At 43.5% G+C, this 22028-nt stretch overlaps 2 protein-coding genes across 8 annotated transcripts in view; one reads left to right on the forward strand and one right to left on the reverse strand.

Annotated features, from left to right (window-relative positions):
- Nucleotides 1-1943: 1943 nt before the first annotated feature.
- Nucleotides 1944-9547, reverse strand: socs6a (suppressor of cytokine signaling 6a). 4 transcript variants are annotated; one of them, XM_077012848.1, is made up of 2 exons: nt 9387-9545; nt 1944-8236 (listed from the first exon to the last, which is right to left on the reverse strand). In XM_077012848.1, the coding sequence occupies exon 2, from the start codon at nt 8130-8132 to the stop codon at nt 6561-6563; it is 1572 nt and encodes a 523-aa protein (XP_076868963.1). In that variant the 5' UTR covers nt 8133-8236; nt 9387-9545; the 3' UTR covers nt 1944-6560. The 4 variants fall into 4 exon arrangements, with proteins under 4 accessions (XP_076868963.1, XP_076868961.1, XP_076868964.1 ...); XM_077012846.1 differs by having other exon boundaries at nt 9421-9540; XM_077012849.1 differs by lacking the exon at nt 9387-9545 and adding an exon at nt 8554-9102.
- Nucleotides 9548-13586: 4039 nt separating this feature from the next.
- rttn (rotatin) overlaps nt 13587-22028 on the forward strand; it is a 53581-nt gene continuing 45139 nt past the window's right edge. Inside the window, exons 1-12 of one of the 4 annotated variants that reach the window (XM_077012850.1) lie at nt 13587-13771; nt 14181-14368; nt 15977-16175; nt 16440-16535; nt 16762-16852; nt 16940-17054; nt 17393-17561; nt 18048-18213; nt 18391-18551; nt 18644-18759; nt 19647-19817; nt 20109-20321. In XM_077012850.1, the coding sequence (XP_076868965.1) occupies nt 13741-13771; nt 14181-14368; nt 15977-16175; nt 16440-16535; nt 16762-16852; nt 16940-17054; nt 17393-17561; nt 18048-18213; nt 18391-18551; nt 18644-18759; nt 19647-19817; nt 20109-20321 (1716 nt within the window). In that variant the 5' untranslated portion in view covers nt 13587-13740. Of the gene's footprint in view, nt 13772-14180; nt 14369-15976; nt 16176-16227; nt 16338-16439; nt 16536-16761; nt 16853-16939; nt 17055-17392; nt 17562-18047; nt 18214-18390; nt 18552-18643; nt 18760-19646; nt 19818-20108; nt 20322-22028 lie in introns of those variants that run through there. The other 3 variants (XM_077012852.1, XM_077012853.1, XM_077012854.1) reach the window with 3 other exon arrangements.

A 22028-nucleotide genomic window follows, 5' to 3' on the forward strand; every position in this document is an offset into this window, starting at 1 on the left:
TCCTATGAAATTTTTCTTTGGTTAATTAAAAGGCTAACATAACAATCAGTATATGTTCTTCACAAGAACCCTCAAACTCTAGCGCACAGAACACCAGTGCATACAACATAAAACACATTTAATTTTAATAGCTGACTATGACTTTGCCACTGACCTCCCAAAATGATTTATTCATTCAGTCAGGTTTACAAAATCCATCATAGACCATAATAATCCAGTCTGAGTAGTGACCATGCAAATCACACAGAACTTCAGAATTTTATCAAAACAGAATACTTATTACCGAACGTGAAAGGACATCTGGGACCAGCAGGTAGTTCAGGGTCCATCATCATGTACCAGGGCCGCCATCAGAGTGGCTAATGCCGGTCATCTTCTGTAATGTAGGCACAGTGGCTAACGCCAGTTGTCTTCTGTAATGTAGGCATAAAGGCTAGCATCTGTCATATTCTGTAATGTAGACACAGTGGCTAACGCCGGTCATCTTCTGTAATGTAGGCACAGTGGCTAACGCCGGTCATCTTCTGTAATGTAGACACAGTGGCTAACGTCGGTCATCTTCTGTAATATAGACACAGTGGCTAATGTCGGTCATCTTCTGTAATGTAGGCACAGTGGCTAACGCTGGTCATCTTCTGTAATATAGACACAGTGGCTAAGGCCGGTCAGCTTCTGTAATGTAGGCACAGTGGCTAACGCCGGTCATCTGTAATGTAGACACAGTGGCTAACGCCGGTCATATTCTGTAATGTAGGCACAGTTGCTAACGCCGGTCATCTGTAATGTAGGCACAGTGGCTAACGCCGGTCATCTTCTGTAATGTAGACACAGTGGCTAACGCCGGTCATATTCTGTAATGTAGGCACAGTTGCTAACGCCGGTCATCTTCTGTAATGTAGACACAGTGGCTAACGCCGGTCATCTTCTGTAATGTAGACACAGTGGCTAAGGCCGGTCCTCTTCTGTAATGTAGGCACAGTGGCCAACGCCGGTCATCTTCTGTAATGTAGACACAGTAGTCAACGTCAGTCTTCTTCTGTAATGTAGACACGGTGGCTAAGGCCGGTCATCTTCTGTAATGTAGGCACAGTGGCCAACGTCAGTCTTCTTCTGTAATGTAGATACAGTGGCTAACGCCAATCATATTCTGTAATGTATGCACAGTGGCCAATGCCAGTCATCTTCTGTAATATAGACACAGTGGCTAACGTCGGTCATCTTCTGTAATGTAGACACAGTGGCTAATGCCGGTCGTCTTCTGTAATGTAGGCACAGTGGCCAACACCAGTCATCTTCTGTAATGTAGACACAGTGGCTAACGCTGGTCATCTTCTGTAATATAGACACAATGGCTAACGTCAGTCGTCTTCTGTAATGTAGACACAGTGGCTAAGGCCGGTCAGCTTCTATAATGTAGGCACAATGGCTAATGCTGGTCATCTTCTGTAATATAGACACAGTGGCTAACGTCGGTCGTCTTCTGTAATGTAGGCACAGTGGCTAACGCCGGTCCGTCACTCGCTCGTGACAAATGAGATTCCATGCAGAGTGCCAGATGGCATGACAAAGACATAAATCTGAGAAATAAGACATTTGATGAATGGTGTTTCAGAGAGATCGTATCTGAAGAACAAACACAATGGCTATGTCTAACTGAATCAGACAATTTACTTTAAGAATTCATGAATAATTTTATCTAGTTGACAATATAACTGATCATTTTTCTCTTTTTTGGAGTATAAATTCACATCATTGAAGACCCAATCAAGAATTTCAGAACTAGCAGCACTGGATCTTCATGAAGGGAAAGGGCCTAAAAACGTTACATATGAATGAACAGACATCTATGCTGGTGCTGCTTGAAGATTAATGGGAGTATAGAAAAGGCAGTTTTCGGAACACCAGGGTGTGATTACAAATATCATTAGAGGAATGTACTACATTCTAAAAGCAAATCACTCACTTTTTATTGATTTTATCTTTTAGTTTTCAATTGTTATGCTTTTAACAATTTGCGCAATTTTGAGTTTCATTGTCCAATGGCTTTGCATTTGTACTCTAAAAGATAAAACCAGTGCTGCCAAACTACGGCTGTGGTTATACACACCACAGATCCCCATCCCCAGTGAAAACACAATTGCTCCAAATAAATACAAATAGGTTGGACTCTAACCCTTCAACACTGACTTCTTCATTAAAAGGCACTATGTGATTAAAAATTATAGCTTAGGTTAGAGTCCAAGATACCAATGAACTAGAATACTGCTAGATACAGAAATCATAAAGAAACAAAAAAATAACATTTGTGCTCAGCCTGTCCTAATCCCAAACTGAACACATTTAAGACGTGTAGCACCACTTCAGTGCAGACCGACCGTACACACAGCAGATGAGTTCACATCGACCTCTGAGCAGGCCTCAGTCTGGAGCAATTCCTGTCTCACTTTCCTTTGAACACAGAGGAAAAACACACACACACACACACACACACACAAAGGCTTTCAAATTTTTACTCATAATTTATACAAGCAGATATAAAATGCTTTAGACTCTATCCAAATGTGCAATAAATCACTACTGATTTTTTTATTAAATGAAAACAACAAACAAAAAAGACTTTACAAAAACTAAACGGGGGCAATCAGGAAGTGTTCTGAGAGGACTTGCAGCAACAGAACTACAGTTCTGATAAAACTGTTCTGAACAGAACTACGTTTCTAAACTACAACAATCATATTTGAGTCTCCTAGCATTATTGTTGTGAATATATATCTAAATGATATTTTCTAAAAATAAAAAAGGCATAATTGTAAAGCAGCACAAATGTGTGTAACACATTAAAGAAAAAAGGTTGTAAACCTGTACCGGTTTGTTAAAACAATCAAACAAACACATAAACAAAAGACCAAACCAAATACATTCACGTGTATCTGCAGAACACAGACAACAGGGTAAGCTTCAGGAAAAGATAACACCAGTTAAGAACAGGACAGCCCTGCTGATTCTGATATGCTCCAGTACTTTCAATACGCCTCTAATACAACCTCTAAGATTTACATACAGATTTTTGAAAATATGAAAATAATATAGAGGCAAATGAAGGTAGAAAAAAATAATTAGCTGTATATATATATTCATTTCCGTTTTTTTGGTTGGTTGTTTATATATATATATATATATATATATACAACCATAAAACGGAAATGAAATGTACAAGAGGAATGCAACACTGATCAAATTCACATTCATTTATTTATTTTTTTTTTGCATCAGTTTACTTTCGTACACATTCTTGTGAACGTAATTTTGAACTGTCTGAACATTTTGTGCCTTGGCTAAAAACACTGTATCCTGCTATTCTCACTCATTCTCCCAGATGAACGCAGTTAAACTTATACAGCTCCCACAGGTGAATGAAAAATGGACCCAGACCTGCCCAGCCTTCCATTTCTGAGCCAAATAAGACGCCTGGTACCCAAGCAGAACAGCCGAGGCAGGCGGGGGCTGAGGGCACGCGCCCCCCTAAAGAAACGGCTCAACCCCTCACACACCCACACCGGCTCTGAGGATTCTGTGTGTTGATGTGCACATATCAGTGGTCCAATCACAGTACCGACCTCAACATTGTGGTAATGCCGAGATTCATTTCACTCACGGAAAAAAGATGACTACCCTATTTCTTCGTGGACCAAAAAACCTCAACTATTTTTCAGTATTTAAGATGGTTCAATAGTAGTTTATGCTTTGTTGGTGTCCGTTTTCCTTAAATAATCAATGGGCATTTTTCTAAGGTTTCTTAAAAGCAGCATGTAATGTGCAGTGTAAAAGGCACAGACAACGTAGTCCTCCGCACGCACGCTCAAACTACAAGCTCTCATTTTGTTCTGCCTTCACACAATCACAGGTCAGCCAGGACTATCTGTGAAAGCACAGGCAAAGCATTTTAAATTCACAATCTACCAAAATGTTTCAACTTCAGCTTAATCACGCTCCATGCACATAAAGGACCACAGCCTTCCTAACGATATGGCCACGTGCAGAGAGGATCTGGAGGGCGCACCCTAGTGTGGAAAAAATATCAGGCATTAATTTTGCTTTACTTGTAAAAACTTGGTTAACCTCTTGTAATTTGGCCTGAATTTCATCATCCCCTCATGCCACGTCTGAATTCAAACTATCGAGTGAACAACTTCCTACCTGAAACACATTCAATTACAGAACGATAGATTTGTAATTTCTCTCATATTGGCAAACACAATTGTTTTTAAAGGCTCCAGTCATTCAAACGAACCCAAGTGCACCATTGGCAGGTTTCATGTAGAAGTTTGAGATGGTTTCCTTTGAAGTGACGCATGCCTTCATTCAATCCTTCTTTTTGGTTTTAAGCAGTGTCTATGAAATTGTGGAAATGTCACACTAACATTAAACCTATCAATAGGTCAGGGCAGGTCTGCTCACAAACAGGGCTCCATCTGTGCATTCCCCTAGAGTCCTGCCCTCCTTAGCTTAGTGAAGCTCCTGTTAAGGTTTAAGATGTAATGTCACTGGGATTCATTTGTCAGAGTTGCATGCTTTAATGATTAATGAGACTAAGGCAATGAAATGTAACTGTGCTAACAGGTTTCTCTAAAAATTATTATTCACACTTATATAGCTCCTTTCGTATAGTCAAAGGATGCCTTACAATCAACACTATTTTTACATCCAATCAGCACGCCCGGTGAGAAGCGGCAGCCAATCGCACACAAGGGAAAAAAACGTTTGCAAATTTAATTTGTGCTTCACTGTGAGCCCTCCAACCAATGCAGCTAAGCCTGCTGAGCAACCCAGAATCACTCCCAAGATCAGACAAATTAAATCACCTAGCCTATAATGACACAACTGGAAGAAATTGAGATCTCAAAATAAGATTTATGTTACTCTGTTAAAGATAAGTCAATAAAAAACAGCACGAAGCATGAACTAGACACATCAACACTGAGGAACTCAAAGGAGCATCTCTCAAGCGTCCTGATCCTGCAGAGAGTTCCCAACCTGGAAGTAGGACGTCTGTTTTGTTTTGCAGCAGAGTAAAACCTTAGTCTGGCATTGCAACAATCTGGAACTTTTTTTAAACGAAACAATCAAGAAACCTTGGTACCAGCCTAAAATGCTAGTGCAGTCTTGTTCCTGCCCAAATAGTCAGAAATAACCACATTACACTCCTTTGATTTTGTTTACTTTGGGGGCAAAAATATTAGTTCACACATAGCTGCCACTGAAGATAGATTACTACTTTTATTATTGCTAGTGCTGAGAGGTGTCTGAGGCAGGACATCCGGGAGCAGACTGACCTAGAGTGTGTCTGAACATGCAGTTGGCAAAAAATGACATGACTGGGTAACAAAATAAAAGCAATGGCAAACTGCCAGGACTCCCATAGCTCAGCAGATAGTGCAGGTAGCACACAGTGCTGTGACCACCCAGGTGAGGGTTTGATTCTCAAAGAGAGCGTGCACTGTTATCCTGACAAAGATCTGCAAAAGTCTATAAATAGCGGAGGTAAATTCCTATACAAAAAGGTAGTAAACCATGGAAACATTCAGACTGGCTGTGCTCTCTGAATGTAGCATCACAGGGGCCAGACAACATGGGGGAGTTTCAAACCATTTGGGCAGAACAAAAGCACCCCAGCAGCAACATACTGACCCACAGACTTTAATGAAACTTCCAAAACAAACACCTCATTCCTTAAAAAAAAACTTGAAATGCATTTCTCCTCATCGAATAATTTTACAGGATAATTGTGTATTTGAACCCACGAATCAACACCAATTAACACAATGCTTAGGATCAAAAGTACCGACTTCTGTTAGAGAAAACGTTCCTATCAACAGTGGCCAGGATTGGCTGACATCTTATTAAAATAAGAAACAAAACGTACAAAAATAAGTGGTACTTCAAAATATAAAGCTGATTCCTCAAAGGATCACAGAGGGCGCGTGTATCATTACTGCATCTGCCATTCCTCTGACCCTGATAGTGATATCAACATTAGTGATATCTGCAGCAAATAAGTGTAATATTCATGGCAATTTAGGACTCCCATCACAAACGTGGTTAATGTTCTGGAGTGAAACTTAAATGTTAAAACTACACTGTGATTGAGGACAATATCCGGCCGTTACGTATTCTTCAATTTTGTTTACATTAGCCTTATGTGAGAATCTCTGAACAGAATCTTTAACATAATATAGTGTTTCACATGCCATAGCTTACGATAACATGGAGAAAACAAAATCTTAGGGACTGCACCAATAGCTTCCATTATACATCTTTGATTGGCTTTATAGCAAATGAGTGTTAGGGTGCCCTGTTGATCCATTATCAGTGTCCCTTTAAAGTCATCTACAAACATACATACCAACTTTGAGCAACAACAAATGTCATAAGCAGGATGAGAAACTAATGCATTTGACACAAAGCAAATGAAATTAACCACTTGAACTCTACAAATGTCTGTAAACCATTTTAACAACTTGTCACTTAAGCCAAAGTGCAATGTACCCCCGAACCCCAGTTCAGTAGTGCTTCTCCTGCAGGTAGTCTTTCATTTTGTTTGGTAAAGGCAGTTTTTGAATCAAATCTATCCGTGTATACTGACGAATGACAAATCGGCACAAGTACTGCAGAGAGCGCACCTGCATGAACCGAGAGACGGGGCTGGTCAGTCGGACTGGGTACGTGGCAGAGCCAGGCAGGCGAGACCTGGAGTAACAGAACGCCCCGTTCTCAGAGTCTTTTATGGAGTGTTCAATAAGGTCAACTATGGATGTGTGCCCTTCCACGTCTGGTTGTTCATAAAAACTGAATCTGCCGTTTGAATGTTCAATCCTGGTGTGAAGCGTCTTGCCCTGTGATCGAAAGCTCAAACTCAGGAGATAGCGGTCGTCCGAGCTGTCACGCACCAAAAAAGAACCATCTGGAAGGTCGATAAGCTTCTCCTCAGCTTCCCAGCGTGTGATGGGACCCCAGTACCAACCCTGCTTGGCCAGTTTCTTCAGCTCTTCTGTAAGGCTGGTGACAACCATTGGTCCGCTGCTTTGGACAGAGTCATACACCCTGCTTACACCAGGAGCAGAATTTGGGTCAAAGTTCAGGTGATGCCTCACTCTTTCAGTGACATGCAGATCCGCACCACTGAACCCTGGGAAGGGTCTAGGAACTTCACTGCTGGAACGTGACTGGGAGAGCGATGGAACATCAGCCCTAGGATTCTGAGGGACCATTCCTGGATCGCTGAGGAGAAGCCCACTTCCTGACTGATCCAAGAGAAAGTCTGAGGACAGGAGATCATGGTCGTCCTGGCTTTGGTCCACATTCAGTGAGTCAGAGTCAGCCTGATCCGTCACCTCCATGGGCGAAGAGCCGTCTGGACAGAAGGAATGCGACGGGTCTGGGAACATTCCCTCATCTAAAGGCATTGTGTACTGAATGTAGTCCTGAGGTGTAAGTCCAATAACTACAGGCACATGTTCGTCAATGCTTAAATGCAAGTCACCATTCTGAGGCTCCAAGCTCTTCAGAGTTTCACTCTGATCATCAAAAAGTCCCTCTATTTGAACGTTATGGAACTCCTTTCTAATGCCGTTGAGTGAGGGGCTTGGGCAGGGACTGTGAACCATGGCTTTTACCTTCACCTCCATCTTGATACAGGCATCCTCAGGGTCAGCGGGCCTAAGAGGCCACGGTGAGGGGCTGTAGTGATGGCTGTGGAGAGACGATGACCTTAATGGACGCTGGGCCTTCACATCATTGAAGCTTATGGGGACCGAAGAGGACGAGAAAGTGTCGTCATCGTCTCTCGAGCCCACCGTAGCTGATCCACCCTTACCTTTGGCTTTCTGCTTGGCCGAAAGCCTTCTTTTTAAGGTGCCCATAAGGCTCTCGCTCTTGGACCTGTTCTTGTGCCCCCTTGCTTCATCCCCATGGAGATCACATGCCAGATCTTTGGCATAACAGCTTCCAAAGAGCGAATCATCTTTCGTGAACTCGGACGCCAGTGGTGGTTTCTGAAGCATGACAAAATCCCCATCTTCCTTGCCCTTTATGTTGAACGACTTTTTGAACGTCTTAAGGCTGATCTTCTTCATTCTGATATTCCCACCCAGGGCAGGGCATGGGGAGAGATGGCCAACAGCTACTACCCTCCCATGAGACTGGCAATGCCCCGTCACACTGCAATGGCCCTTGTCATCTATGTGAAAATGCATACAAAACACATTAAACATGCAGCTAGTTTTCAGACTTGATGTTAAACTGATGTTAAAGACCAACACATGACCACAATTTTAATGAAATACATCACATTTTTAAAGTACATTTATAGCAGAAACTAATTTCTGAATCAGTTTAAACACGTATTTACAAAGTGGCCACCATACAGTACATATACATTTCAGGCCTATGCATTTTACGTAGCCCAATACGTTTCCCCTGATTTTCAAACGCAAACTCGCTCAGAAACGTCCCAGTTCTACAGACAATACTCGTTTTCGGCGTATTTAAACTTACTTTTAGACTAGTGTGTCAATCTTTGACAACTGCAACATACGATTAAAACTACTTTGGCCTATAATGTACCGTTAGCCATGTCTTCGAGTTGCGCGAGCTACATATGTTTAGCTGAGATTAGCAACACAACTCTCTATAAACAACGAACTTATCAATATTGTAAACGAACATTTCACGGCCTGGAGAAGTCCAGCACTGTACTGCACCCTTACAAATAATTGTCATTTCAATTATAAAGACATCTGACTTCATTTTTACGCTTATTGAAGCTATCTAGCCATATAGGCCTAGCTAATGTAGCGGAGTGGTGTGCTAGCTAGATTAGCTAACTCGTTCATAGAGGTGGCTGGCCAGGCTAGCTAACCTAGCTATCCTACAAACCTCTACTAGCCTAACAGGAACTGCAACTAGTTTATTACGTCCAGGAATCGTTTTGTTAGTTGTTATTCTACTACTTTTCTACTTTAGGTGCTTATAAATTGCATATGTTAACACTATCCATCCACCTAGCTAAGGAACTCTTAGAATGTGAATGTATTAGATAGCTAAGCTAACCAACTAGCTAGCCAACAAAGAAGTAACCAGCTATCCAACCCATACTTACTTCTGTAGTCTTTTTTACTCCTACAGTACGATGGCTTCACAACTAATTCAACACTAATCAACTCGACTCATTAATTTTCCAATTTTCTCAACAGATAACTATAATGCTCGGGAGGTTAGCCAGACAGCCAGCTAACTTCTGAGCTAGCTAAGGAGCTAACATCTAGCTACATTTGTTTCAAACGGATTTGTTTTCTAATGTAATTAAGATGTCTGATGTTTTACGTTACCGTATGTGTGAAAACACGTTCTCTATTTATCTACCTTTAATCGTTTGCATATACAAAATTAAGTAGTGTTTAGGCTAGCTCGGCAAGTTCCCTAGAAAGTCCACTCGTTTCTTCTTGCTTGTTGGCTAGCTGTTTCCCTCTCTCCTCCCCTCCTTTGTTGCCTGTTGCATTGTGGGAGCACACTCTGCGCACATGGAAATGGTGCATGTCTAATCGCACCTAATAGATCCGGCTTTAGAAGTTATACATTTCACACATTACCCTGAAATAGTTGTTATAGGCTTGATATAAATGTTCCACGCAATTATTAAGTAACCTGTAGTCACATCTTCAGCTTTCATAAACTAGGTATGCCTACCAACAGAAAACACACTAACTCATTTTCAAATAAACTCATTTTTTGAATAAATGTAGGCCTGTTCTGCATTACTGATACTAAATTATCAATCTATATATCCATCCATCCAAGCGCTTTGCTTGCATGGAGGGATGTCTGTCCTAACCATCCTGTTTCTCTGGAACCTTTTTGTTTGATAATTTTGAAATCCAATCTATCTCTTTTTACCTGTACCATGCAAAATAATACTTTCAAAAATAGAAGTGCCAATAGTTTATTTTTGCCAATTAACCAAATGCAAGGTGAATAAGCAAAAGAGCAATCTAAAACAAATCAAGATTTGTCGTGTCTACTCTGCCTTCCAAACACCGTCAGTTCTTGTACTTGGACGAAGTGAGGATTCTGTAGGATTATAGTCATGTGTATAATTAACCAATTGCTCTGAACAGGTGATAATAATTGTTTTGTAGGTTGAACCATTAATTAGCTGAAAAAGAAACAGCTGTGTAAGAGGCATAAAATGTAAACATGACATCACTTTTTTATTATCGCTGATTATTTGGTTATGTTTACATGTAAAATGATTGTACGTTTACTTCTGCATGTTTTGGCACGATCATCTGGCATGATTTGCTACAAATTCCAATTCCTGGAACTAACACTGCCTGACTTTTAGTTATAGCACTAAAGGACTTTTAGTGATGTCTCTAAAGGACTTTTAGTGATGTCTCTAAAAGATATATAGTGATGTCACTAAAGGAAATGCATCCTGACCAGTCCTGGACTACTCTAGTTTGGGTTTAAGAATGCAGATGAGGAGGGGGGTGGTGATTTGCCTATTTGATCTTTTTAAACTTTGTTTTGACACTAAACTCTGCATTGAAAGTCGAACAAGCCAGAAATGATTTGCTCGATATGTCTGCTGCATCCTTCACATTGATTTAGACCTTCAGCCTGACTGTTTCTGCCGGGGGGTGTCGGAGGTCCCTGGGTGCCTTCCGTAATATCCTCAACACTTGCAGTGGAGCGGAAGACGTGTATTACAGGCATGTCAGATGGTGATGGTACTGCTGGGACCATTTGGGGTTTTGTTTTGCTGAGATTACCTAGAAAATATCCACCCACACTCCCTGGTCCAAGACATTTATTGAACGGATCATGGTTAAATCTTTAGTTCCTCACCTTTCACTTCATGTGCACGCAGCCTGTAATCAGGTTCACAGAAAGGGAAGAGACAGAAATCAAGGTTGTTTCATTTGTTTAAGCCCTTGCACACTCTGGGGAAAGCCTTTTAGGTGTCCACGAGACTGTCAACATCACACCTGCACCAGATGGTGTTATACTAAAGCAAATCAGGCAGCTGGAGTATGACTACTATTTAAAATTTTTTACTTTTCTACACTTAAAAAAAATTATGTCCCAGTTTTGTCATTTTTCCCCACTTTGTGGTAGAATTCTCCTCACAGTGTTGCTCTTTTTGCAAGCTGAGGACCAGTATAGCTATGACATTTTAATGTGCACGGTTCTGAGCTACCTAGCAACCATGTGGCTTGTTCAGAGAAACAAAGTACTCCATTACATTACTGCCTGTGTTCTCCTACACCTGGGGGCTGATTTCACCTCCACAAACGTGGAAACTGAATGTCAGTACATGGTTTTAATTTCATTGAGGTAGGATATCACTGAGAAACATTGATGTCCTTGTCTGCGGAACCCTACAACCATCTCATATACTAGGCTATATATTATGCTTAATTTTAATATTATAAACTTTATTATAAATTATTATTTGAATATTGTGAATATAATTTACAATAGCTCTACACAGTAATTATTTTAAAACACATCGTGAGAAGATTTGTATGTGTCAAATTTAAGGTGTAAACTATCTGATGCTGTAAGTGATGTCATATAAAGGAGTGGCAGCAGTTGGTTAATTTTGTCACCTAATAGTTCAGAATGGAAGCCATTAGGACCCCTATGTCATTAGACCCCCTATTTCACAGGGACACCTACATGTCATTTAGGACACCTACTGCTGGACATCATTTGGTACTTCTGTGATTAAGCAAGTGAGGAATCTCTGTTCCATCGGGGAAGTGGAGCACACACAACCGCTCTGGTAGTGCAGAAGAACAGTGGAGCACACACAACCGCTCTGGTAGTGCAGAAGAACAGTGGAGCACACACAACCGCTCTGGTAGTGCAGAAGAACAGTGGAGCACACACAACCGCTCTGGTAGTGCAGAAGAACAGGGGAGCACACACAACCGCTCTGGTAGTGCAGAAGAACAGTGGAGCCAAGGAAATCAAGTCAGACATGTTTAAAATGAACACACTTGTAACTCCTAATGTGTGTGTGTACATGTGAGTGTGAGCATGCATGCGTGTGTATGTGTGTGTGTGTGTGTGTTTAGGTGTGGAGTAAAGGGTGCCAAGGGTCTTTTTGTCTAGGCACTCTGCTGCCTAAAGTAGGATCTAAGAAAAGGCATGAGAGAAACAGACTGATTTCAGCAATGAAACCCAAGCGTGAAGAAAATCAGGATGTGCCATGGGGAAGCCAGGACTCACATGCTCTGTCTGTTTCCTGCGGCAGCAGTGATGTGAATGAGTGATCTTCCATCAAGTCCGATTACCGGTAGGGACTGTGACCACCCTCTGGGCCCTTCTGCATTGGGCCATGAGTTGGGAAGGGAGGGGCAGTTCTTCTAAACTGTTAGACTGGAACCAGACTTGAAGAAATGTAGATTCAAGTTTGAAGTGATTATACACAGATGGAGTTTGCTTCGAGCCCCGATGGCATAGGAGTATGTGTGCTCAACTTCATTAGCAGTGCATCAGTTTTGACCTTTTATGCCTCCTCTAGTGTGGAGCAGTCTGGGCTTTTAATGAGTTCAAGCTATAGACTCATTTTGAAATTGAGATTATACCTGTACTAATTTTTTTCTTTACATCATGGAGTAAATGGACCATCACAGGCCTGTTTTATTATGAAACACAGTCTACAGCAACTCTATGGTAAAGTTGGCAGATTTCACCATGAAAATCTACTGTCCGTTATCTCAAGACCACATTCCAGCAGATGATGGTCTTTTGGAAAATTAAATAGTCAAGGCTTTGATATAAGGGCTGGACCAAAAGTCTGCACAGTGGTAAATCTCTAAGGGCAGAGGTAAGGGCATCCGTATTAGCACACTTCACACGTGATTCAGCTAATTACTATTGTTTGGACATTCTTAATAGCCTAGTAGAGCCACACTTCCCGGATTAGGGTTAGACCTGCAGAATGTCCTGAGACAGGTGTCCTGAGACACAAGCACTCCAGTTCTCCATATTATTGTTACTATTATTGTTGTTATTATTATTGCACTGCTGTAAACCATCATTATGTGTCATTAAATAAGAACTAATTAGTCTTTGCATCTTCCACATCTGGAAAATGCCTGGACAGAGTGTAGGGCATTGTTTGATGAAAAATTAGTAGTCTAACAAGGCAGTTTGAACTAATTTAATGAATCAATAATTTCAGTATTAAGGGAGTAAAGACCCCTTAGGTCTGCACTACTGATCTGCAGTACTGATCTTTTTTGTGTGTAAGTACTTGTGAAATTATTGATGCTACACTGGACAGAACCATTTAATCAGTGTTAAATGCTAAATAAGTAGCTATTGTAAACTTAAAAGTTTATTATTTTGTACACTTCATAATTTTCCATCTATAGCTATTAACAACAACAACAAATGTCACCAACTCTTAATTGTTCACACAAAAAGTAACCAGGTCGAAAACAACATGGACCACAGCTCCCTGTTCCAATTGGTTGAACGTTCCCTTGGTGACCGAGCAGGAAGTGTCTGATCCTGGCGCGGTAGTTGAAAACAAACCCAGTTAGACTGCAGAAAGAAAACCCCGCACGTCTGAACAGACTGACAACTAAGTGACTTTTAAACGAAAGATGCCCTCACATAGCTAGATATTTTAACCCGCTTGACTTATAGATAGCGTAAAACAGAGTCATGGAATTATCATCACTTATTAAAAAAATAGGTAAGCCGAGTTGCCGTTACACTAACGTTAGCTAGCCGTGTGCGCGTGCAGCTAGTTAGCTAGCCGTGTGCGCGTGCAGCTAGTTAGTCGTGTGCAGCTAGTTAGCTAGCAGACGCTTCTAACGTCCACCAGCTCTGACGTCATTAGCGTTACCCTTAGCGCACAAAGTAACGTTGACTTCAGTTTTTTTACGTTAACGCCAGCTAGCTGCCCAACTAGCGAGCTCAAATGTAAAAAAAAAACGAGATACAAAGTTTCTCAGCACAGTGTATGAACGTGAGCTAGCGAGCTCGGTGACGGTTACTTTCTATAACTACGTGTGGTGAAGGACGAGAGGTCCGAATAAACAATGACGTATAAGTAACGCTGCGTTTTAACGCTGTGCTGTAACGCTTCTTCCTGTCAAAAGGGCACTCCTTGGTGGAGATACGAGTCCGAGCTCTCCGAAACATCAGCTCAAAGCTGGAGCACGGCCTCGTCTCTCCCTCTGACCTGGTCCAGGAACGGGCGCTCCACGTCAACCTTCTGGAGTGGTTTAACTTTCCTGAGGTGCCCATGCAAGAAGAAGTGCTGGAGCTGCTCAACATGCTCTCCACGGTAACGCACGGAGCTGATGCAGATGTTAAAAAGGAATAAAACGTTCCCAGCACTTGGTCAACACATTTTTACAACAGAATTTTGTTGTTTGCATTGAAAGTTCACTTGTCTAAGGATACAGTTATCTTAAAAGCCCTGTAGTGAGGAGTCCATGCAGGGAACTGCAATACACTGTAGTGTGTATTGGTGTATACTGTAGGCTGTACCTTATACTGTATTAGGATTACTAACAGTGTTACTTACGATGTATGTGCCTTTGAAATACACATTTTTAAAAGTATTTTTAAATGATGGACCTTCAGCCGATGGGCAAAAAAATCTAAATTCAGGTTATACAGCATGGAAATACAGGACTGGATAATGTGTTGGTGATTGTGTTCAGTTATTAAAAACAACAGTGCCCATATTTGTTGGACATTTTAGGGCCTTACTGTAAGCCTTTATGGGGTTTGTCATTGTGATTTCAGAAGTGGGTCTTCTATTTCATGACTCCTTTGACATTTGCTGCTTTGCTTGTCTTAAGATGGCTGGCAGTGCCACTAAATGTCAGGCAGTGTGATTGAGCACAGGAAGAGTCCACCTAGACCAGAGCCTACAGAATGCCTTAGGCTTATGGTCTAGCCTCATCTGAGCTATGGGGGCCAGTCTGAATAACTGTTCAAGGCAAAGTTACCAGGTCTAGAATTCCTTTCATGTGTGTACTGGAGGAAGGCTGACTGGATTATGGGAAACTGGTCCCAGAACAGTAGCGGGGCTGATCTGTGGGAGGTGATGAAGGTGATTCTGGCTGTGGTTTACTTCCTTTGTTTACATTTGTGGTAATTTTTCATCTTTAGTATTTAATCTATGAGCATTTTTGAGTGCAGAACATTCAAAATCCTTTTTTGTACATTTGGGAGAATCTAAATGTTTTAAACCTACAGATTATTTATAATAAAAAGTTGACATTTTGCCATTTTTGCCGTTTTAAACTTGCTTTCTCACCTCTCTTCCACTTCTCACATCCCACACATGCAATGTTCCAACAGTTTACTTTTTCATCCAGATTAGCTCATGCTAAAATAAAATGTGTAGACTTATCTTCACACCTGATCTGTGTACTCATGGTAGATTTGGTGTACCGTGTAGATATGGTGCTTTGAATGTGCTCTTAGCCAGGACACCTTCTTCTCTCAGAGAGCTTGTAGTGCTGTAGCCCCCACGGTTACATCCTTCACTCTGGGTGACATGGCTCCGCAGGTGCAGTAAGGGAGGGATTGACCAGAGCTGTTCTCTTGTTTATTATTTGTAAGTCTTTGGAAGTTTTTGCAGCTTGAGTAAGCCTGAATCGGAAATCACGGAGGGGAAAATGGCGTCTTCTTTTTGCATAACTTTTCAGTTAAAAAATTTCGATGTATTGCAGCAGTTTTGGAGACGTGTCATAACTACGCACTTGAGTAAAACTCTATGCATTATCACCATGGCTTGAAATGGAATATTTGACAGATTTCTGTAGTTTTCCCTGGTGGTTACAGTAGTGAAGTAATCCTACATAACAGTGAGATGATCTCTTTGGCTGTCACTGCGCTGACCTATTTTGAGCACGGTGTGATGTGGTATCTCTCAAAGCACCCCAACGGAGCGTTCATGCTGAGGGAGGTGGGGGCGGTGGAGTTCCTCACCCAGCTCTCCCCCAGTGTGGGAGCTCAGCTCCGGACCATCATAGACAGCATTCTCGACCAGCTGTTCCATCTTGCCACCTGTCCTCCCCCCCCCACCACCACCACCACCACCCTGGACCAGCCTGTGGCCTCATCTGCTCAGCCTGGTATGAAACGCAAAACCGTGTCAACAAAGATGATTTGTTTGCTTCTTTTTAGTTGGTGATTTGGGTCTGTGACAGTATTGATTGCCACATAGAAAACAGCTACACGGTGCCTTAGAGAGAATCACTCTAATGAAGAGCACTAGGGAACTACTCGAGTGGCAGGTCAGAGGGCATAGTGGGGGGTCAAAGGGCATAGTGGGGGGTCAGAGGGTATATTGGCAGGTCAGAGGATATAGTGCTGATGTGTGTCCTGGTTCTCTGTAGCTGTTTCCCGGTGTGCAGTGGAGGACACAGCAGTCAGTGGGCACCTCCAGCAGGCCGGAGTCAGCCAGGCAGGCCCTGCTCCTCCCAGGGGCTCAGGTGAGTGGAAACTTCAGAAACACTGGACTCACTTTGAAGGAGTGTGTCATTCACCTCTTCACCTTTTATGCTGGATGTTTTATACAGTTTGATATAACATTGGAACTTTTCTCATTTTCATTTAGATAAGACACATTATTGGTTTTTACTTCTTATTTCTTTTACTTCTTCTTAAATCTTATTGGCTTTTACTTCTTGGGTTTACTCCAAACCTCCTGCCCTACAGTAAATGGTTCCGTTAGATGCCTGAAGTTCTCAGTTTTCCCATGGCTGTCTTTGACGGAAACAGACCGACACATATTATCATCAAACGAAAGGTACTGTCATGTCAACAGAATCCTGGGTCATCTGAGATATATTTGAGGATATGGTGCACTCTTTGTGACCTCTTCTTTGTTGTGTAGCTCTTTGCGAAGTGACAGGCCCGATCTGGTGCACACCACATGCAGACTTCTGCGGGACGTGATCATGCAGGACTTTCCTGCAGAAATATTCCTCCAGAGACCAAGTATCGTGCAGGTAAGATTAAAGTTCAGCTCTATCTTTAAACTCCTGATTAAGCGACCACTGACTCTCTCCTTGGGAGATCAATCCAGTAAACCTAACTGAATCAGCCTGTCTCATTATCATAGCGTCCTTACCGCCTGGGAGGGTTGAATTCAGAGTTCGTACAAATTGTATTCACTTCAACATTAGGTGCCCTTTTATTTAGTAGCTAATTTAATTCACATCTATTGTACCCCATATTGGCTCACACGTGGAATTGGCTGTATTACTCTTTCGGGTGGTTAGGATGTCCTTCTGTGGTAGGTTGTGAGTGCAGCCCAGTATTTTGGTGGTGGTGTTGGCCTGTGCAGACGCCTCGTCTGCTGCCTGTCTCCTTCCAGAGTCTTCTGCAGCTGGTCGGCGTGAGTGAGAGTGGCTCCTTGCTGCTCCTGGTGCTAGGCTGCCTGCAGCATCTCTGCAGGAACCTGAGGAGCCGTCTGCGTTTCCACAGAGATCCCAGCTTCTGCTCGGCCAAGCACGGTATCCACCCCCCCGTCCCCGGCCCACCGAGAGCGCACTCATCACTGAGTCATCACCCCCCCCACCCCCCCCCCCCCATCCGCAACTCTCACCTCTCATACTCGTATGCATTCCTTAACTCCACGCCTGTCTGTGTTGCCCATCTAATGTGATGCATTGCTGGCTGACCTGTAGTGTGTGGTGGGGTTGCTGGAAGCTTCCACACATACTTTCCTGGAAAGTGTCTGAAATGACAGTTCTTTACCGGCTCCGCTCTTCTTGAAATCCATCCATTGTTATTATGGTCATAAACATTGTAGTCCTGCTCACACTACTCGTATGATGATAGGTTGATGGATGATAGGTTGATCATATGTTGCGTGCTGTGAGCAGTGCCCCCCCCCCCCCCTCCCCCCCTCAAAGTTGAAGTGAAACTTACTCCTGTGATTTTGGCTTCATCTGTCATGAATAACGTGACGGTGTCCTCTCCTATCCTCTTCCTCACAGACCCTGTCTCTCAGGACTCATCCGTGTCCTACAGTCAGGAAGTGAGAGGCACCCAGAGGTCAGAGGTCTCCACCCCGGTTGACTGCTCCCCGCGGCCGTCCGTGGTTGGTCGGCCTGGCCAGAGACTAAGAGGAGACGGTCAGGACGGAGACGCAGCCTCCACCAGGTTTCGTTTCCTCAGCTTGTTACATTTCCTGCCCCACATGCACGTAATGCTAAAATTGGCTCTGCTGTGTTTATTTTGGGAAAGAGGGTTTGTGTAAAGTTAATTAATTTAGGCTTTGAATTCTCTTCGCCTGTTGTGGTTGATTAACGATTCTCTTTGACTGCATGCGCGTAACAGCAGTAGCTCCCAGAGAGGGGGCGCCCTTGAGCAGGCCCCACGGCCCAGCCTGGAGCTCCCCCTGGAGGCAGAGTGCGCAGACACACCCGAGCTCCATCAGTGGACCCTGGCCAGGTTTGGCGTGGAGACCCTGAAACACATGCTGCCTCTCCTCAGGACAGGTGAGGGTCTCTCTCCCGACACACCCGTCTATAGCCACAGGTGCTTTCTTCCGTCACTCATCCTCCTGTATGTTGTCGTGCCCCGCCCACAGGGGAGGCGGGGCTTTTGCGGCAGGCCCTGGCCGTGCTGGGTGAAGTCGTGGAGCTGCTGGCCGACTGTGTGGCCCCGGAGCTGTGGGAGGAGCAGAGTTTCACGGCGAGCGAACTGGCAAGTGTCTGAGAATGGGAGGGGCTTCACGGCGGGGAGCTGTGGCCGGCAGTCTCATGGCCATGCTCTGGTGTGCACACACACCTGCTGCCTCGGCCACACACACACACACACACACACACACTCTGGCCCTGTGCGGGACCACAGGGAGACAGATGGTGGTTATAGAAGATTAAGTTATCACTGCAGGTCTCGTCCTCAGTCCAGCGGTCATGCTTTTGTCACACTTGTTTGTTGCTTTAGTTTCTGCCTGCGTCATTGTTTAAAGATAAATTCTGTTGGTCCAAGAAAAAAAAAATCTGTTCTAAACGTGATTGATGCAGGCCGTGTTAAAAGGCTGTGTCTGTATGTTGTATGTGCGTTAGCCACTGCCTTTACACGGAGACGTTAGTGCTGACCTTTTAGTTTTGACCGCACAGCAAGATGATCTGGAAAGAGCAGAGAGAAGACCGGACGCGGGATCCGGGAAAGCGGGCGTCTTTCACCAGCACCAACACTAACATGTTCAAATGCCATTAAAGTGGTTCACGTCCGTGTGCTTTATTACGCTGATGTACAGCCCGGCAGATTCCCAACGATCGGCTTTGTCTGTCTTTGTGTGCATACCTGCCGCTGCCTGTGTGTTTTCATAGTACAGTACAAAAGACCCCAGTCCAGAAAGCATGTCCTGCTGAGTGCAGCTGTGTTTTTGTGAGACATGACCCTCTTCTTCATTTATATTTAATGCACACTTGAAAAACAGTGCTGTCATCCAAAAAGAAAAAAAAATAAGACCTCTCTTTGAAATGGTTTGGGGTCTTGCTGCCCCCTGCTGGTGGTTGCTTGTCATTAACTTCAGCCCGAGCTGCTTGCTGTAAGTCGGTGTCTCCCTGTGGCTGGGCCTGCAGAGACAGCAGCTCCAGACGTGCATGGGGACCCTGGGAGACGCTCTGTGCCAGCACAGCGGCGCGGTGTCCTCGGAGCAGTCTGAGTCATCTCTGATTCACCAGCGCGCGGCGTTCACGGCCACAGCTGTGCTCACCGTCCGCCTCCTGCAAGCACTCGTACCTTTGGAGAAGGTGAGTGGGCATATGGTCCTGCCAGTCACCGGTACTAATGATCCCGGCACCGCCACATCATGGGCGTACATCATACGGCTCCGTCCTTCACGTACCGTTAGAGAAATGAGACGTCTAAATGGATCAGAAGATACTTTTGAGCGCTTCGGTAGTATTTAAGGCCTAACCAATCAAAGGATGTCTTTTCATCAGATTAACTGGGGCTGCTGATACCCAGCTATCTTTTTTTTCCTCCTCCTGTGTGCCTGTAAGTTCAGTACATTAATGCATGTTTTAAATTCGTCTGCGGAGGCGGGTGAGAACCTTCCGGAAAGCGCTGTAGCCGCAGTTTCCCGCCTCTGCCTGGATATCCCCTTCAGCCTGGCGTTCCCAGGCAGTCACGAGGCGGCGCTGGCCTACCTGGAGCAGGCGAGCTCTGACGGCTACACCCTCTACCGCAGAGTCAACCAGGCTGCGCACTGCATGGAGGCCACCTGCTCCTTCCTGAAGGACATCCAGACTGAGGTACTGCTACTCACAACCAAAAACTACATTAACCAGACTGAGGTCCTGCTACTCACAACCAAAATCTACATTAACCAGACTGAGGTACTGCTACTCACAACCAAACACTACATTAACCAGACTGAGGTACTGCTGCTCACGACCAAAAACTACATTAACCAGACTGAGGTACTGCTACTCACAACCAAAAACTACATTAACCAGACTGAGGTACTGCTGCTCACGACCAAAAACTACATTAACCAGACTGAGGTACAGCTACTCACAACCAAATACTACATTAACCAGACTGAGGTACTGCTACTCACAACCAAATACTACATTAACGAGACTGAGGTACTGCTACTCACAATAAAAAACTACATTAACCAGACTGAGGTACTGCTACTCACAACCAAATACTACATTAACCAAACTGAGGTACTGCTACTCACAACCAAAAACTACATTAACCAGACTGAGGTACTGCTACCCATAACCAAACACTACATTAACCAGACTGAGGTACTGCTACTCACAACCAAATACTACATTAATCAGACTGAGGTACTGCTACCCATAACCAAACACTACATTAACCAGACTGAGGTACTGCTACTCACAACCAAATACTACATTAACCAAACTAAGGTACTGCTACTCACAACCAAACACTACATTAACCAGACTGAGGTACTGCTACCCATAACCAAACACTACATTAACCAGACTGAGGTACTGCTACTCACAACCAAATACTACATTAACCAGACTGAGGTCCTGCTACCCATAACCAAACACTACATTAACCAGACTGAGGTACTGCTACTCACAACCAAATACTACATTAACCAGACTGAGGTACTGCTACTCACAACCAAAAACTACATTAACCAGACTGAGGTACTGCTACTCACAACCAAAAACTACATTAACCAGACTGAGGTACTGCTACTCACAACCAAACACTACATTAACCAGACTGAGGTACTGCTACTCACAACCAAATACTACATTAACCAGACTGAGGTACTGCTACTCACAACCAAAAACTACATTAACCAGACTGAGGTACTGCTACTCACAACCAAAAACTACATTAACCAGACTGAGGTACTGCTACTCACAACCAAAAACTACATTAACCAAACTGAGGTACTGCTACTCACAACCAAAAACTACATTAACCAAACTGAGGTACTGCTACTCACAACCAAAAACTACATTAACCAGACTGAGGTACTGCTACTCACAACCAAAAACTACATTAACCAGACTGAGGTACTGCTACCCATAACCAAACACTACATTAACCAGACTGAGGTACTGCTACTCACAACCAAAAACTACATTAACCAGACTGAGGTACTGCTACTCACAACCAAAAACTACATTAACCAGACTGAGGTACTGCTACCCACAACCAAACACTACATTAACCAGACTGAGGTACTGCTACCCATAACCAAACACTACATTAACCAGACTGAGGTCCTGCTACTCACAACCAAATACTACATTAACCAGACTGAGGTACTGCTACTCACAACCAAATACTACATTAACCAGACTGAGGTACTGCTACTCACAACCAAACACTACATTAACCAGACTGAGGTACTGCTACTCACAACCAAACACTACATTAACCAGACTGAGGTACTGCTACTCACAACCAAATACTACATTAACCAGACTGAGGTACTGCTACTCACAACCAAATACTAC

The sequence above is a fragment of the Brachyhypopomus gauderio genome, chromosome 7 (assembly GCF_052324685.1).
Source record: "Brachyhypopomus gauderio isolate BG-103 chromosome 7, BGAUD_0.2, whole genome shotgun sequence".
NCBI lineage: Eukaryota > Metazoa > Chordata > Actinopteri > Gymnotiformes > Hypopomidae > Brachyhypopomus > Brachyhypopomus gauderio.